The following is a 16,494-nucleotide window of genomic DNA, read 5'->3' on the forward strand; positions in this document are numbered from 1 at the left end:
TTCTGCCTTTAAACACAACAAACATTCACCACCTGCTGGAGGTTTGCATGGCGCTGAAGCCGACAAGGAATTTAGCACCTTGGGCCACCTCACAGTTTACTGCTGGGCTTCGTTACAAATTTTATTTTTGTCACCTATTTCAGGATCCCTATGCAACAGACGTTGCCGAAAAAATCACTCGCGGTCGACTCCCCAACGTCCGCAAGGGGTTTTGCGCAAGTTCAGTCAACCCATTGCACTGTGCATACATTTCAGGACTCAGTAGTGTGTTGTGAACGCGTCTGAACCGAATAGCATTTCTAAGGCTTTCTTCCTTTCTTTTTTTTTTCTTTCCCCCCTGCAGCTAAAGTGTACTGTAGGCCACTTTAAGCCCACGCGTTATGGGAAACAGAGCTGAACTCAAGCAAGAAATAAAACGCAGTAACAAGACGGCCACACCGCAGCGCTGAAAGAATACGCGACTGCCGCACAACAAACAGCTGGTGGGGCCCTATAGAGGGAACCTATTCACGTGCACAGCAGTCAAAACGAGAGATGCCTTGGTATTTAAAACCACTTCAGGCTGCCACGCGAGGGGAATAAGAAATAAATAAATAAATATTATACACACATCACGCTCATAGAGAGGAAAAACAGGACCGGTGCATCGCTGCCTGCAGGCAGGCTCGCCAATGCAAACACTTTGGTTGGCTCTGATAAGAGCCGTTGAGGTGAGGGCCGGCAGCAGGCGCAATGTGCCACCCTACTTGGAGCTGGTGTACTTGGTGACAGCCTTGGTGCCTTCAGACACGGCGTGCTTGGCCAGTTCGCCAGGCAGCAGAAGACGCACCGCGGTCTGGATCTCCCGGCTGGTGATGGTCGAGCGCTTGTTGTAGTGGGCCAGGCGGGAAGACTCGGCCGCGATGCGCTCGAAGATGTCGTTCACGAAGCTGTTCATGATGGACATGGCCTTGCTGGAAACTCCAGTGTCTGGATGCACCTGCTTCAGCACCTTATAAATGTAGATGGAGAAGCTCTCCTTCCTGCGGCGCTTCTTCTTCTTCTTGTCCGTAGCGCGCACATTCTTCTGAGCCTTTCCGGCCTTCTTCACGGCCTTCCCAGAGGGCTGAGGCGGCATGTTGACAGCGACGTCGACGCTCGGCAACACGGACGGTGTCGAAAGAACGCGCGCCAAGGGGCGCGCGGCGCTTTTATACTGGCACGGTGGTGTTCAAGCGACCCGAGCCAGGCCGCCGCGCGATTGGTCGACGCAGCGATAGCTCCGCCCCAATCCGCGTCGGGCTCGCGGCGCGGGGAGAGAGCGCGGTATTCGTTTCGTTTCTATCCAACGTGCTCGCACGCAGTGGTCGTCGCTGATTCTCCTGCTTCTCGAGCGTACTACAACAACAGTCACCATGTCCGGCCGCGGCAAAGGAGGCAAAGCCAAGGGCAAGAGCAAGACCCGCTCCAGCCGCGCGGGACTCCAGTTCCCCGTTGGCCGAATCCACCGTCTCCTGCGCAAGGGCAACTACGCGGAGCGCGTCGGAGCCGGCGCCCCGGTCTACCTGGCCGCCGTCCTGGAATACCTGGCTGCCGAGGTGCTCGAGTTGGCGGGTAATGCTGCTCGCGATAACAAGAAGACGAGAATCATTCCTCGCCACCTGCAACTGGCCATCCGAAACGACGAGGAGCTCAACAAGCTGCTCTCGGGAGTGACCATTGCCCAGGGTGGCGTCCTGCCCAACATCCAGGCCGTGCTGCTCCCCAAGAAGACCGAGAAGAAGGCGTGAGCGGTCCTCTGCACGTCTATGGAGGCGCGCCCGCCGCAGCGATAGCTCGCACCTAACGGTCCTTATCAGGACCAACCAAGTGCCTGCCACGGCGGGGCCTCGCTCTGCGATCCCTTTGCTCTGGACCACTGCGTCCCTCTCATGCTGCTTTCGTTTACTGCCCGTTGGGCGTCACTGACACTACTCGACCACATGCGGCCGCGCACACAGGTTCGCTGTCCTTTCTTTTTTTTTTCTTTTTTTTTTCAGCCCGCTACAGGCCAGTACAGCGCACCGAGAGCAATGTTATTAATGGACTACACGAGAAAAGCGCGTCTCGTGGTTTCCTTCCAGTGGGCTGGGCTTGGGAATATCACCAAACGGCATGATTGGCATGTCGCAAGGGATCGTTTAAAGGAAAAGTAATAAACAGCCCAGCGACGAGGCACAAGACAGAATAAAGATGGACAAGCGCTTGTCCGTCGTCGCTGCGCCGTTTTGTTTTTTTTTTTTAATTCTTCAATATGCACCAATTCGCTCAGTTTTTGTTTTTCTGCTGTGTAGTTTCAAGGAGCTGCTGCATTTACTTGTGCGGACAGCAGTTCTTATTTTTCTTCTTCTTCTTGTTTTTCGACTGCATCCCATTCGGTGCGCGCGAGTTGTTATCGGCACAAAAAAAAAATAAAAAATAACTAACCTGCGGGAAGCCGCCGGGGTGTAAAAGTGCAGGCGAGTTCAGTACAAGGGCAGTGCGGAATCACTTTCAACACACTCACCCATTTCGCAGGAACAGACAGTCAGAGTAAAAAAAAGAGAGAGAGGTACCGGGGTCCTGAGCTCGTGTTCGTCTCGACCGTGCGCCCGTGGCCAACGCAAACGTTTGGGTGGTCCTGAGAAGGACCGTTGTGGAGCGTTGCTGCTGCTGCTGCTGTGGCGGCGCCTCGAATACGCTTTTAGGCGCGCTCGCCACGGATGCGCCTCGCCAGCTGGATGTCCTTCGGCATGATGGTGACGCGCTTGGCGTGGATCGCGCACAGGTTGGTGTCCTCGAAGAGACCGACAAGGTATGCCTCGCTGGCCTCCTGAAGTGCCATGACGGCCGAGCTCTGGAAGCGCAGGTCGGTCTTGAAGTCCTGAGCGATTTCTCTCACCAGGCGCTGGAAGGGCAGCTTGCGGATGAGAAGTTCGGTCGATTTTTGGTATCGGCGAATTTCACGAAGTGCCACGGTGCCAGGCCTGTAACGGTGAGGCTTCTTCACTCCCCCGGTAGCTGGCGCACTCTTGCGAGCAGCCTTTGTGGCCAGCTGCTTACGGGGGGCCTTGCCGCCAGTGCTCTTGCGCGCGGTTTGCTTGGTACGGGCCATGGTGACGAGCGCGGACGCTGGAAACGGGAGACTGCCTCCGGAGACGGACGGAGATCGACTGCGCCGCGCGGCGGTGCTGCTCCGCAGCGCCCCCCCCCCCTCTCTCCCACCTGATTGGTCGCCTGACGGACCGATGGCTACCCTCCGCTCAGCGGCACCCAGAATGCTGGAAACCGCCCGGTTTCGAGCGCGCGTCGGTTTCGCGCGTGGCAAACGTGACGCAAGTGGGTGTGGAACCGGGGTCTAGCACAAGATTACGCTGCGCCTGTCCTTTAGGTTTGCCGCAAAAGCAAAAGCAAGCCTCTGGAAGGAGGCGGGCGTCCGCGGCAGCGTCCACTTTGACACCACAGCAGCACGGTGCCGACGCGGTTGCGGCTGGTTCCGTGTGGCGTTGGCGCACTGCAACGAGCCTCCCCGCTTGCCGGGGGCGCGGTGTTGAAGGAACGCAACGACAGCTTGTAGAAATACGTCTGCACTTTGCGCACACCAAATGAGGGGCGAAATAACTGAATAGCGCGCTAGCCAGAAACAGCGGCGCAATGACCGCTTGGATGCACGGAACATGTACTGCCAGACACATGATCAGCTGATTTTGTGAACTGCAAAAACAAAAACAAAAAAAAAGGAAGGGAGAGTCAAGGTCTCCTACCAAAGAGGTTGATTCGTAGACGGCTGCTCGCTGTGCAGTCAGTAGGGCTTCTCGTTTGCGTTCCGTTGTTATTGAGTTATTAGTACCATGTTGGCAACATCGTGTCAGCACGGAATAAAACGGTCTGTTTTCTCTGCCTAGATGTAAAGCATTCATAAGCTCTCCCCCCAATGAGAAAATGCCTGTGCGACACCAAGCGTACCTCATGAATCCATCACAAGCTGTTGAATATCGCGCCACTCTTCCCGGTGATACGATACGAGGTCGGCATTTCTTCCTGGAAAGCGGCATCACGACTACGTCCCGTTCCGTTCCGTTGCAAGCAAGCCTTTACGACAAATTATTCCAATGACCGGCGCAGCTCGCAGCACTAATGATGCTGCCATGGCACACTTCTTGCTGCACCACCTTTGTTGAGCTTAATGCGAACTGAACTGTGTCGTCAACCAACTTGTTCGACGGGACAGCGGCGCAACTCGCAGCCAGACACCTGAACAGCGCAAAGCAGCCCACAGGGTACACAGCAGGTAGATCGACGCACCTCGGCAAAGCTGTAAGGGTTGAAGAGAGAAGCGCTTGGGCGCAGAACGCAATAATACATGCAACTCAAAGGAAGCGCAACAAGAGAGACGGCAGATTTAGACATATTGACAAACCCACCCCTTAGGGCATGAATGCCACCTCAGAGTGCGTCGTCGCTTCCAAGGAGGTTCGATGGGTGCACTGTGCAGTCGACAGATCAGTTCGCTTCAAATTTCAAGCTGCACCAGCCAAAACGAGTTCCCAGTTATCGTTATTGAGCACGAAAAATCGCCTGGAGAGCAGCGCGCGCATAGGGCTGTCTCTGTACACATTGCGTGTGTGTGTCTACCAGCCAAGGAACACTCGCCGACTAACCCGCGTTACTTACAAGTTACTTACTGAAGATGATTCAATGCATCCACAAAACACACACAAAAAAAGGCGAGCAGAACGAGAACCCACTTCTGATGGATGCGGTTATTTACTTCCCTCAAGTTTCCAGAGTTTCCAGTGTTCCCACATCCGCAGCTCATGCACCTCCGAATTTCCTGTAGTTTAAATCCATTAAATGTTTGCACTCTCTTCTTGCAGATAAAAAGGTGCGGAATTGAGAAAACAGTTTGCCCTGCGCAAAGTTGGCAAACCATAGCGAGACACATACCATGACGTACGATTGCACGGAAGGAAAGAGCCGCGAACACTGCGTGGAAAGCGTGCATCATGCCTAACATTTCCCATGCATCTCCAGGCAGTATTCTTCCAGTAACAGGTGGCCAAAGTTAGCAAAAACAGTAGAGCACACATTGAAGGCACCCCCACCCCTCCGTGATTGAGGTGCATTTCCTGCGGTCGCTTTATAAGCGAACAGAAGCCCATCCATGGATTTTATTTAGGTCACCGGGCAGTGTAATGAGGAAAAACATTTTATTTCGTTCGTCCCTTGCATTTTTCTTTTTCTTCCAGAACCCCGGAGAATGGCACTGCGCGACGCCGCCCAACACTGTTAACAACACATAGTTTCTTGCCACTGGCTACAACTCGAAGTGAACGGGTTTCGGCACCAAAACTTTTGTTGTACTCCGGACGCCGAACGACGAGCAGCTAGCTTCGCTGACTGCTCGGGCGTTCCGAGAGATGTGTAGTTGCTTGCATTTGATTCTTGTATTTAACGCGTAAAATAAATTCAACGAGTTAAGTTTCAACGACTGGATCAAGTCTGATCATTTGTGATTAGGCTAACGAATAGCGGCAGCTACGCATAGTTACAACAAAACATTCTTTGGATAGTAGTGCGCCCCGTCCCTACTAACATCTCGTCCCTATCTTCTGTTCTCTTTCTTGAATAATGCAATGCCCCTCCAAACTCCCGCACTAGCAAAACGGCGCCAGCCAGTAGGGCAACAAAAAGCAAGCCAAACGGAATGAAAAGCCACAACTAAACCAGACTGAGCAGGGCGCACTCGCAATTTCCTCAATTACGTGCAGCAAACAAGACTGAAAAATTTATCCAAACGCTTCAGTCGCCGTACGTGCGACCCGAAATTAAAGCGCCTGAGACTCAAAACGCCATTTAAGGGGAAATCAAAGTGTACGCAAGCCGGGAGCTGCTTCCTCCCCAAGGGAATGCATACCTTCCAGCAGCGCGGTGCACGCAACTTAATCGCCGACGCTTCGCGCGGCCGCGGCGCCACCTTCCTCCAGCTTGCGCAAGTACCTACGCCTCCGAGACCAGCGCCCGGAATCTTGGAGGCAACGGTGCGGCTCCCGCCTCTACTTTCATCCTTTTCATGCACTCCAAAACGCAGGCAGCGCGCTATAGACGCCTGTCTGGACGCCGCAGTTGGGGCACACAAGTTCACAGCCGCCCCAAATAGCAGTTGAGCTGAAAGCTGCACTGGTTGCTTCAAAAAAAAACGCACCTCGGAAGTCACCGGCTGCAGAGGGAAACCGTCCTACGGACGGACGGCCAGACTCGCTCAAAAGGCAAGCAGTGAGCTAGCGCGACGTCGCTGTGCCTCTCCCAGGCTCTCTTCGCCATCCACTCTAAATGCTAACACATCCGAGACGCCTTTCACGCACCTGACAGCACACCTTGCTTGAACACACTGCCCTTATTCAAAAGAGGAAAGTGACTCGCGTCAATCAATACACTCATTTTCTGTGGATCGCGCAAACGTTTTCCGCGACACTGACTTTGTAGGAACCGTATGTACACACCACGCATGCAATTTCAGCGTCGTCGGGCATCAAAAATTCGAGGAACAACTGACGACACACACTGGGCACAACAACAACAGCAACTTTATTTCGCAATGCCGCAAAAGTATTTATATTTGCTGCATTGGTTGGCGCAACAACAAAACACATATGCCCGTAATGAGCTGCGATGCGTTTGAATTCACGCAAGCAATTTCGAGGCTGGCTGGTTCCCTCACCGCGTGATGTAATTGTTTACAAGAAGCCGTGCAGCTAGCTATGCCGCTATTTTGTCCGCATCATCGCAGTTATGCTCCCCAGGTGTTTGGTAGCTGAATTTCATGCACAAGACGTTGTTTGCATTCGCCAGGCGTGTTTACCTGCCTGTCTGTGGCTGCGAAACGAACCGCCGACGAATGTAAATAAATCGCTTCGCCTGCGATTATGAGAGGCCGCGCGCACATAAACAAGGAAATGTGTACAGGGGTTCGTTTCGAAAGAAAGCATAATGCCTCTTTTCACCAGACCCGTTCGCAGCACGCACACACGATTGATTCATGGCGAAAGGTAGGTTGTAAACTTATGGCCGCGAAGCTGAAGCGAAAAATGTCGCGCACACACACGTGCGAAAGCCACACACGGCGGCCGCCCTGCCAAAAACGATGCTCCCTCAGATGGCTACTACTATGGCTGCAGACAGTGAGGCACGGCGCAATCAACTGCTCACCTGAGACCGCTGCAGCTTGCTGTTGTGGCATAATCCGCTCGCTTCCGCAGGCGACAACAAGTAGGCAAAGAAAAAAAAAAAACCCATAGAGACAGAGAGAGAGGAACAAACGAGAACCGGAGCTCTGGTTCGCAACCAACAGCTGCCAATCCAGCATTTGGGTAGCCCTAAAAAGGGCTGTTTGACGACGACACGGAGCTGGAGTAGAGGGTGCACGCCGCACAGGGTCCCTTCTTCCTGACGCGGCGACTACCAGCGTGGCCGGCCTAGCCCCCGAAGCCGTACAAGGTGCGGCCCTGACGCTTGAGCGCGTAGACGACATCCATCGCGGTGACAGTCTTGCGTTTTGCGTGCTCCGTGTACGTGACGGCGTCCCGGATCACGTTCTCGAGGAACACTTTCAAAACGCCGCGGGTCTCCTCGTAGATCAGGCCCGAGATGCGCTTGACACCGCCTCGGCGCGCCAGACGACGGATGGCAGGCTTGGTGATGCCCTGGATGTTGTCCCGCAACACCTTGCGATGACGCTTCGCGCCTCCTTTTCCGAGCCCCTTGCCGCCTTTGCCACGACCAGACATCACGATGCAGAAAAGCGCGACCGCTCGGCTCCGATGCAAAACAGAGAATGCAGGCAGCGAGCCGCGGGGCGTTCGGTCGCGGAGCGCAGCGACGACCGCCATTGGCTGGCGCCTCGACCAATCAGGGTCCGTCTTCGCGAGCGGCGCCTCGCTAGCATCACTGAGCCCTTTCGCAGGACTCTCGCGCAACTACGACCATGGGCAAACTCCTCGCGGGCAGAGCGACTGAGCACAAGAAAAAAAAAAGAAACATTCGGCCTCATGTGCGATGCTGACGCAACAACAACAACAAACTAAAAAAAAAAGAACCGCGCGCCTTAGAGGGGCCACAGGAGTGCAGTAACGCGATGACCACTGTGGCTGTATAACGCTGGTAGTAATCCGATCTGCATTTGCAGCTCGGTCAAGAGGATGGAAAATGAATGTTGGAGAATCCTGCTTTGTTTTCGTATTTCCTTTTTTTTGCTGCGTGTGCGCGCGTTGGAAACAAACAGGCGCTCGCTGCTTTTGTTTCTTTCATCTCGCAGCACGGTGTTTCCAGCCCTTTGGACAACCAGACGCACCGCAGAGTGCGCTGCAACGACGAACACAGCCCGAGCCTGTCACATTACAAGTTCAAACTGCGAAATCGCGCGCCTCATTAAAACACATTAATGGCAGTCGAATCGCGTGCCGCCCTTCCTCATCTCTTTTTCGCGAGTTAACTCTTCCGTTCGCTTGCGCGCCAGGATTCAAGAGGCCACCATGGGAGCGCGCGCGACGGCGCTTCGCTGTGTACTCCCCTCCTCTACCGGTCGCTAGGATGCTGAAAAGCGACCAGTTTGCCCGGCGGGCAAAATTCAAACGCTTGTATCTCGGAAAGTAATGCATGCAGGATTTCCAAATTCGGCATACGTGTAGAACACGTTTCGGACCATTTCTCTGGCTAATTTCAGTTCGCTGCACCGACTACGAGCAGTTCGAGCGCCCCTTTCCGTTTTCCGACCATTCCCCGGCTGTGGTACCGACGAGCGCTACTCGGCTCCTGCTTCTCCTTCTTGGCTGTAATCTCTCGAAGCTTTCATTTTGGCTTATCTTCTCGCGGAATTAAAAAAAAAAGCCACCACAGGCAGCGAAATATGCACACACACACACACACCTACCTGACTGAGCTCAGGTCTCTGCATGCACTAGCAACGTAAAAAGGTGGCAAATAACTGCTCCTTCCCATGCGTAGCCCGAACGTTTTATGGAGCCCATGAGCGAGTGCACTGCACACGACTTTGTTACTATTAGCGAAACGTAAGGGACGCATGACACCCGTGCAACCGCGAGCACATAGTAAATATTTGCACGCCTGTCGTGCGCGCCCAACAACAGAAGAACGAAAAAAAAAATTGTGTATCTGCCACACAGATATTATTCAATACACAATTCGGCACGAGCGCAAACTGTAGGGCGAAAAGAAAGGCACCCGAACTTCTGTCGTGCCGCTTGCAGGAACATTAAGCGCATGCAACTTGTCTTCCTCGCGCGTCCACACGTTGCAGTGTGGTCGAGCGCGGAGCTTCGTTTCTGTCTGCGCTCATTTCCTATAGCTATGATGCCCGCAGAGAAGTAGAGGAAGTTGCGCGCCCCGCACAGGGCTGTTAATACGCTTATCGCTACACTTTCTACCTCCGTCCCATTAAACTCAAACGCCGCGGCTGGCTTTTTTTTTTTTCTTTCTGCCTTTAAACACAACAAACATTCACCACCTGCTGGAGGTTTGCATGGCGCTGAAGCCGACAAGGAATTTAGCACCTTGGGCCACCTCACAGTTTACTGCTGGGCTTCGTTACAAATTTTATTTTTGTCACCTATTTCAGGATCCCTATGCAACAGACGTTGCCGAAAAAATCACTCGCGGTCGACTCCCCAACGTCCGCAAGGGGTTTTGCGCAAGTTCAGTCAACCCATTGCACTGTGCATACATTTCAGGACTCAGTAGTGTGTTGTGAACGCGTCTGAACCGAATAGCATTTCTAAGGCTTTCTTCCTTTCTTTTTTTTTTCTTTCCCCCCTGCAGCTAAAGTGTACTGTAGGCCACTTTAAGCCCACGCGTTATGGGAAACAGAGCTGAACTCAAGCAAGAAATAAAACGCAGTAACAAGACGGCCACACCGCAGCGCTGAAAGAATACGCGACTGCCGCACAACAAACAGCTGGTGGGGCCCTATAGAGGGAACCTATTCACGTGCACAGCAGTCAAAACGAGAGATGCCTTGGTATTTAAAACCACTTCAGGCTGCCACGCGAGGGGAATAAGAAATAAATAAATAAATATTATACACACATCACGCTCATAGAGAGGAAAAACAGGACCGGTGCATCGCTGCCTGCAGGCAGGCTCGCCAATGCAAACACTTTGGTTGGCTCTGATAAGAGCCGTTGAGGTGAGGGCCGGCAGCAGGCGCAATGTGCCACCCTACTTGGAGCTGGTGTACTTGGTGACAGCCTTGGTGCCTTCAGACACGGCGTGCTTGGCCAGTTCGCCAGGCAGCAGAAGACGCACCGCGGTCTGGATCTCCCGGCTGGTGATGGTCGAGCGCTTGTTGTAGTGGGCCAGGCGGGAAGACTCGGCCGCGATGCGCTCGAAGATGTCGTTCACGAAGCTGTTCATGATGGACATGGCCTTGCTGGAAACTCCAGTGTCTGGATGCACCTGCTTCAGCACCTTATAAATGTAGATGGAGAAGCTCTCCTTCCTGCGGCGCTTCTTCTTCTTCTTGTCCGTAGCGCGCACATTCTTCTGAGCCTTTCCGGCCTTCTTCACGGCCTTCCCAGAGGGCTGAGGCGGCATGTTGACAGCGACGTCGACGCTCGGCAACACGGACGGTGTCGAAAGAACGCGCGCCAAGGGGCGCGCGGCGCTTTTATACTGGCACGGTGGTGTTCAAGCGACCCGAGCCAGGCCGCCGCGCGATTGGTCGACGCAGCGATAGCTCCGCCCCAATCCGCGTCGGGCTCGCGGCGCGGGGAGAGAGCGCGGTATTCGTTTCGTTTCTATCCAACGTGCTCGCACGCAGTGGTCGTCGCTGATTCTCCTGCTTCTCGAGCGTACTACATGTCCGGCCGCGGCAAAGGAGGCAAAGCCAAGGGCAAGAGCAAGACCCGCTCCAGCCGCGCGGGACTCCAGTTCCCCGTTGGCCGAATCCACCGTCTCCTGCGCAAGGGCAACTACGCGGAGCGCGTCGGAGCCGGCGCCCCGGTCTACCTGGCCGCCGTCCTGGAATACCTGGCTGCCGAGGTGCTCGAGTTGGCGGGTAATGCTGCTCGCGATAACAAGAAGACGAGAATCATTCCTCGCCACCTGCAACTGGCCATCCGAAACGACGAGGAGCTCAACAAGCTGCTCTCGGGAGTGACCATTGCCCAGGGTGGCGTCCTGCCCAACATCCAGGCCGTGCTGCTCCCCAAGAAGACCGAGAAGAAGGCGTGAGCGGTCCTCTGCACGTCTATGGAGGCGCGCCCGCCGCAGCGATAGCTCGCACCTAACGGTCCTTATCAGGACCAACCAAGTGCCTGCCACGGCGGGGCCTCGCTCTGCGATCCCTTTGCTCTGGACCACTGCGTCCCTCTCATGCTGCTTTCGTTTACTGCCCGTTGGGCGTCACTGACACTACTCGACCACATGCGGCCGCGCACACAGGTTCGCTGTCCTTTCTTTTTTTTTTCTTTTTTTTTTCAGCCCGCTACAGGCCAGTACAGCGCACCGAGAGCAATGTTATTAATGGACTACACGAGAAAAGCGCGTCTCGTGGTTTCCTTCCAGTGGGCTGGGCTTGGGAATATCACCAAACGGCATGATTGGCATGTCGCAAGGGATCGTTTAAAGGAAAAGTAATAAACAGCCCAGCGACGAGGCACAAGACAGAATAAAGATGGACAAGCGCTTGTCCGTCGTCGCTGCGCCGTTTTGTTTTTTTTTTTTTAATTCTTCAATATGCACCAATTCGCTCAGTTTTTGTTTTTCTGCTGTGTAGTTTCAAGGAGCTGCTGCATTTACTTGTGCGGACAGCAGTTCTTATTTTTCTTCTTCTTCTTGTTTTTCGACTGCATCCCATTCGGTGCGCGCGAGTTGTTATCGGCACAAAAAAAAAATAAAAAATAACTAACCTGCGGGAAGCCGCCGGGGTGTAAAAGTGCAGGCGAGTTCAGTACAAGGGCAGTGCGGAATCACTTTCAACACACTCACCCATTTCGCAGGAACAGACAGTCAGAGTAAAAAAAAGAGAGAGAGGTACCGGGGTCCTGAGCTCGTGTTCGTCTCGACCGTGCGCCCGTGGCCAACGCAAACGTTTGGGTGGTCCTGAGAAGGACCGTTGTGGAGCGTTGCTGCTGCTGCTGCTGTGGCGGCGCCTCGAATACGCTTTTAGGCGCGCTCGCCACGGATGCGCCTCGCCAGCTGGATGTCCTTCGGCATGATGGTGACGCGCTTGGCGTGGATCGCGCACAGGTTGGTGTCCTCGAAGAGACCGACAAGGTATGCCTCGCTGGCCTCCTGAAGTGCCATGACGGCCGAGCTCTGGAAGCGCAGGTCGGTCTTGAAGTCCTGAGCGATTTCTCTCACCAGGCGCTGGAAGGGCAGCTTGCGGATGAGAAGTTCGGTCGATTTTTGGTATCGGCGAATTTCACGAAGTGCCACGGTGCCAGGCCTGTAACGGTGAGGCTTCTTCACTCCCCCGGTAGCTGGCGCACTCTTGCGAGCAGCCTTTGTGGCCAGCTGCTTACGGGGGGCCTTGCCGCCAGTGCTCTTGCGCGCGGTTTGCTTGCCGTTGTCAGATGAGAAGGAGGATTGGCACCCGAAAGTGCCTCTCCCCGGGGTCACACATAACCCATCAACTCATCATCATCCATCCGACACCCCCGGCAAGGCCCAGGCCCCCTCCACAAGTGGGGGGGTCAGTTTTTTGTTTTGGGGTGAAGGTCCTACCCGGACAAGGGCCGCGACGCGCCAGGAAGGCGGTCACGGTCGCGGGGCGGCTGCCCCGCTTACCTCGTCTTCATCCTGGTCGGAGCTGTACGTAGCGTCACTCAGGAAGCTGCAGTCGCAGTTGGTCACGGCACTGCACGAGTCGCACCAGCGCCCCTCGCCTCCAGACTGCTCGGAGTCGTCCTCTGCAACAGGAGAAGAAGCGCGCGACGCTTCGCGCCGTTTAAGTTTCGCGGGCGCGCGGCAGTGCGCGGAGCTGTCCTCAGATGGCGCTGGGGGCTCGCTGCGTGGGCTGGCCGCTCTCTCCCTCCGTCGGCGCTTCCGCCGCTGGACGAGAGTGAACTCCCCCTCGCCCGTCGGGTTCGCCTCTGCCTCGACCGGTTCCGCGCTGCGTTGTTCGGCAGGCTCGTTGTCCACGTGTTGACTGCTCACTGGAACTGCGGGGCCGCTGGAGCCCTCGACCGAGGTATCCGAGGCAGGGTCCTGGTCCTTGTCTGGCGCGAGGGCAACCTGCGACGCAGCGGCAGCCGCAGCAGACACCATCGCGCGCTTCGCCACTGACGCGAACGTGCGCGTCGCACACTTCGCGACGGCGTGGTCACCGCCGCACTGGGGGCACGGCTGCTCACACGTGGCGTGGCCGAACACACCGCAGCGCGAGCACAAAGGCACGTCGCACGCCGCCCGCACGTGGTCACGAGAACCACAGCGCCGGCAGACACGCGCGACACCCTCGTACTCGCACTGCACGGTGAATTCGGCCACCTGCAGGAAGTTGGGTAGCGCCGACTTCAACTCCATTCGCACGCGCCTGGTCCCGTTCGGCACGCCGTCGAATCCAGGCACGTACTCAGCAACGATGCTCTCCACTGGTCCGTACTCCTCCAGGGCTCCTTTCAGCTCAGCTACATCAATGTCGACTGGGAAGCCAAACACTCGCACCACGGTGCTCAGCGTACCGCGGTACGCGAAGCGCACCGCGGTGCCTCGCACCTCGATTACGGGCCTCGCAAGAAAGCGCTGAACGGCAGGCCTGGACTTAAAGGTGACCTCAAAACGGCCAACCCCGAAGTCCTGCACGCCGCCCAGCTCTGACTTGGAGAAACATTTCACAAGCTCTTTACAAATGTCTGCGCCGCACACGCCCTGCGGCACGCGGCCGAAGAACGTTTGCGGGCGCAGTCGCTGTGCAAGCCGGGGCATGGCAGCAGCCTCACTCACCTGCGTTCGGATGGCAAGACAAAGAACGAGGCCTAGGCAGTCCTAGGCAACGTGCTTGGTACGGGCCATGGTGACGAGCGCGGACGCTGGAAACGGGAGACTGCCTCCGGAGACGGACGGAGATCGACTGCGCCGCGCGGCGGTGCTGCTCCGCAGCGCCCCCCCCCCCCTCTCTCCCACCTGATTGGTCGCCTGACGGACCGATGGCTACCCTCCGCTCAGCGGCACCCAGAATGCTGGAAACCGCCCGGTTTCGAGCGCGCGTCGGTTTCGCGCGTGGCAAACGTGACGCAAGTGGGTGTGGAACCGGGGTCTAGCACAAGATTACGCTGCGCCTGTCCTTTAGGTTTGCCGCAAAAGCAAAAGCAAGCCTCTGGAAGGAGGCGGGCGTCCGCGGCAGCGTCCACTTTGACACCACAGCAGCACGGTGCCGACGCGGTTGCGGCTGGTTCCGTGTGGCGTTGGCGCACTGCAACGAGCCTCCCCGCTTGCCGGGGGCGCGGTGTTGAAGGAACGCAACGACAGCTTGTAGAAATACGTCTGCACTTTGCGCACACCAAATGAGGGGCGAAATAACTGAATAGCGCGCTAGCCAGAAACAGCGGCGCAATGACCGCTTGGATGCACGGAACATGTACTGCCAGACACATGATCAGCTGATTTTGTGAACTGCAAAAACAAAAACAAAAAAAAAGGAAGGGAGAGTCAAGGTCTCCTACCAAAGAGGTTGATTCGTAGACGGCTGCTCGCTGTGCAGTCAGTAGGGCTTCTCGTTTGCGTTCCGTTGTTATTGAGTTATTAGTACCATGTTGGCAACATCGTGTCAGCACGGAATAAAACGGTCTGTTTTCTCTGCCTAGATGTAAAGCATTCATAAGCTCTCCCCCCAATGAGAAAATGCCTGTGCGACACCAAGCGTACCTCATGAATCCATCACAAGCTGTTGAATATCGCGCCACTCTTCCCGGTGATACGATACGAGGTCGGCATTTCTTCCTGGAAAGCGGCATCACGACTACGTCCCGTTCCGTTCCGTTGCAAGCAAGCCTTTACGACAAATTATTCCAATGACCGGCGCAGCTCGCAGCACTAATGATGCTGCCATGGCACACTTCTTGCTGCACCACCTTTGTTGAGCTTAATGCGAACTGAACTGTGTCGTCAACCAACTTGTTCGACGGGACAGCGGCGCAACTCGCAGCCAGACACCTGAACAGCGCAAAGCAGCCCACAGGGTACACAGCAGGTAGATCGACGCACCTCGGCAAAGCTGTAAGGGTTGAAGAGAGAAGCGCTTGGGCGCAGAACGCAATAATACATGCAACTCAAAGGAAGCGCAACAAGAGAGACGGCAGATTTAGACATATTGACAAACCCACCCCTTAGGGCATGAATGCCACCTCAGAGTGCGTCGTCGCTTCCAAGGAGGTTCGATGGGTGCACTGTGCAGTCGACAGATCAGTTCGCTTCAAATTTCAAGCTGCACCAGCCAAAACGAGTTCCCAGTTATCGTTATTGAGCACGAAAAATCGCCTGGAGAGCAGCGCGCGCATAGGGCTGTCTCTGTACACATTGCGTGTGTGTGTCTACCAGCCAAGGAACACTCGCCGACTAACCCGCGTTACTTACAAGTTACTTACTGAAGATGATTCAATGCATCCACAAAACACACACAAAAAAAGGCGAGCAGAACGAGAACCCACTTCTGATGGATGCGGTTATTTACTTCCCTCAAGTTTCCAGAGTTTCCAGTGTTCCCACATCCGCAGCTCATGCACCTCCGAATTTCCTGTAGTTTAAATCCATTAAATGTTTGCACTCTCTTCTTGCAGATAAAAAGGTGCGGAATTGAGAAAACAGTTTGCCCTGCGCAAAGTTGGCAAACCATAGCGAGACACATACCATGACGTACGATTGCACGGAAGGAAAGAGCCGCGAACACTGCGTGGAAAGCGTGCATCATGCCTAACATTTCCCATGCATCTCCAGGCAGTATTCTTCCAGTAACAGGTGGCCAAAGTTAGCAAAAACAGTAGAGCACGCATTGAAGGCACCCCCACCCCTCCGTGATTGAGGTGCATTTCCTGCGGTCGCTTTATAAGCGAACAGAAGCCCATCCATGGATTTTATTTAGGTCACCGGGCAGTGTAATGAGGAAAAACATTTTATTTCGTTCGTCCCTTGCATTTTTCTTTTTCTTCCAGAACCCCGGAGAATGGCACTGCGCGACGCCGCCCAACACTGTTAACAACACATAGTTTCTTGCCACTGGCTACAACTCGAAGTGAACGGGTTTCGGCACCAAAACTTTTGTTGTACTCCGGACGCCGAACGACGAGCAGCTAGCTTCGCTGACTGCTCGGGCGTTCCGAGAGATGTGTAGTTGCTTGCATTTGATTCTTGTATTTAACGCGTAAAATAAATTCAACGAGTTAAGTTTCAACGACTGGATCAAGTCTGATCATTTGTGATTAGGCTAACGAATAGCGGCAGCTACGCATAGTTACAACAAAACATTCTTTGGATAGTAGTGCG

At 54.9% G+C, this 16,494-nt stretch overlaps 8 protein-coding genes across 8 annotated transcripts; 2 read left to right on the forward strand and 6 right to left on the reverse strand.

Moving 5' to 3' along the window:
- Positions 1-742: 742 nt before the first annotated feature.
- LOC149337939 (histone H2B-like) lies at positions 743-1,117 on the reverse strand. Its single transcript, XM_089550162.1, has one exon. It carries the CDS (start codon positions 1,115-1,117, stop codon positions 743-745), a length of 375 nt encoding a protein of 124 aa, XP_089406288.1.
- A 277-nt stretch (positions 1,118-1,394) lies between these two features.
- Positions 1,395-1,769, forward strand: LOC149337940 (histone H2A-like). Its single transcript, XM_089550163.1, has one exon. The coding sequence runs from the start codon at positions 1,395-1,397 to the stop codon at positions 1,767-1,769; it is 375 nt and encodes a 124-aa protein (XP_089406289.1).
- Positions 1,770-2,701: 932 nt separating this feature from the next.
- On the reverse strand, positions 2,702-3,112 carry LOC149337941 (histone H3). Its single transcript, XM_089550164.1, has one exon. The coding sequence runs from the start codon at positions 3,110-3,112 to the stop codon at positions 2,702-2,704; it is 411 nt and encodes a 136-aa protein (XP_089406290.1).
- A 4,360-nt stretch (positions 3,113-7,472) lies between these two features.
- On the reverse strand, positions 7,473-7,784 carry LOC149337942 (histone H4). Its single transcript, XM_089550165.1, has one exon. It carries the CDS (start codon positions 7,782-7,784, stop codon positions 7,473-7,475), a length of 312 nt encoding a protein of 103 aa, XP_089406291.1.
- A 2,446-nt stretch (positions 7,785-10,230) lies between these two features.
- On the reverse strand, positions 10,231-10,605 carry LOC149337943 (histone H2B-like). The gene has a single exon (XM_089550167.1). The coding sequence runs from the start codon at positions 10,603-10,605 to the stop codon at positions 10,231-10,233; it is 375 nt and encodes a 124-aa protein (XP_089406293.1).
- Positions 10,606-10,869: 264 nt separating this feature from the next.
- LOC149337944 (histone H2A-like) lies at positions 10,870-11,244 on the forward strand. The gene has a single exon (XM_089550168.1). It carries the CDS (start codon positions 10,870-10,872, stop codon positions 11,242-11,244), a length of 375 nt encoding a protein of 124 aa, XP_089406294.1.
- A 933-nt stretch (positions 11,245-12,177) lies between these two features.
- LOC149337945 (histone H3-like) lies at positions 12,178-12,662 on the reverse strand. The gene is made up of 2 exons (XM_089550038.1): positions 12,636-12,662; positions 12,178-12,573 (listed from the first exon to the last, which is right to left on the reverse strand). The coding sequence occupies exons 1-2, from the start codon at positions 12,660-12,662 to the stop codon at positions 12,178-12,180; spliced, it is 423 nt and encodes a 140-aa protein (XP_089406164.1).
- LOC149337946 (uncharacterized) lies at positions 12,632-13,941 on the reverse strand. Its single transcript, XM_089550169.1, has one exon. It carries the CDS (start codon positions 13,939-13,941, stop codon positions 12,772-12,774), a length of 1,170 nt encoding a protein of 389 aa, XP_089406295.1. The 3' UTR covers positions 12,632-12,771.
- Between the last annotated feature and the right edge of the window lie 2,553 nt (positions 13,942-16,494).

The sequence above is a fragment of the Amblyomma mixtum genome, chromosome 6, assembly GCF_055824585.1.
Source record: "Amblyomma mixtum isolate Tamu chromosome 6, ASM5582458v1, whole genome shotgun sequence".
Classification (NCBI taxonomy): Eukaryota; Metazoa; Arthropoda; class Arachnida; order Ixodida; family Ixodidae; genus Amblyomma; species Amblyomma mixtum.

What these genes read in the sequence shown, in the direction of transcription:
- LOC149337940 (XM_089550163.1), top strand. Translation starts at nt 1,395, where the DNA reads ATGTCCGGCCGCGGCAAAGGAGGCAAAGCCAAGGGCAAGAGCAAGACC.
- LOC149337946 (XM_089550169.1), bottom strand. Translation starts at nt 13,941, where the DNA reads ATGCCCCGGCTTGCACAGCGACTGCGCCCGCAAACGTTCTTCGGCCGC.
- LOC149337944 (XM_089550168.1), top strand. Translation starts at nt 10,870, where the DNA reads ATGTCCGGCCGCGGCAAAGGAGGCAAAGCCAAGGGCAAGAGCAAGACC.
- LOC149337943 (XM_089550167.1), bottom strand. Translation starts at nt 10,605, where the DNA reads ATGCCGCCTCAGCCCTCTGGGAAGGCCGTGAAGAAGGCCGGAAAGGCT.
- LOC149337945 (XM_089550038.1), bottom strand. Translation starts at nt 12,662, where the DNA reads ATGGATGATGATGAGTTGATGGGTTAT. An exon ending in ATGATGAGTTGATGGGTTAT is followed by an intron (nt 12,574 to 12,635) that starts GTGTGACCCCGG and finishes GACAACGGCAAG; the next exon opens with CAAACCGCGCGCAAGAGCAC.
- LOC149337939 (XM_089550162.1), bottom strand. Translation starts at nt 1,117, where the DNA reads ATGCCGCCTCAGCCCTCTGGGAAGGCCGTGAAGAAGGCCGGAAAGGCT.
- LOC149337942 (XM_089550165.1), bottom strand. Translation starts at nt 7,784, where the DNA reads ATGTCTGGTCGTGGCAAAGGCGGCAAGGGGCTCGGAAAAGGAGGCGCG.
- LOC149337941 (XM_089550164.1), bottom strand. Translation starts at nt 3,112, where the DNA reads ATGGCCCGTACCAAGCAAACCGCGCGCAAGAGCACTGGCGGCAAGGCC.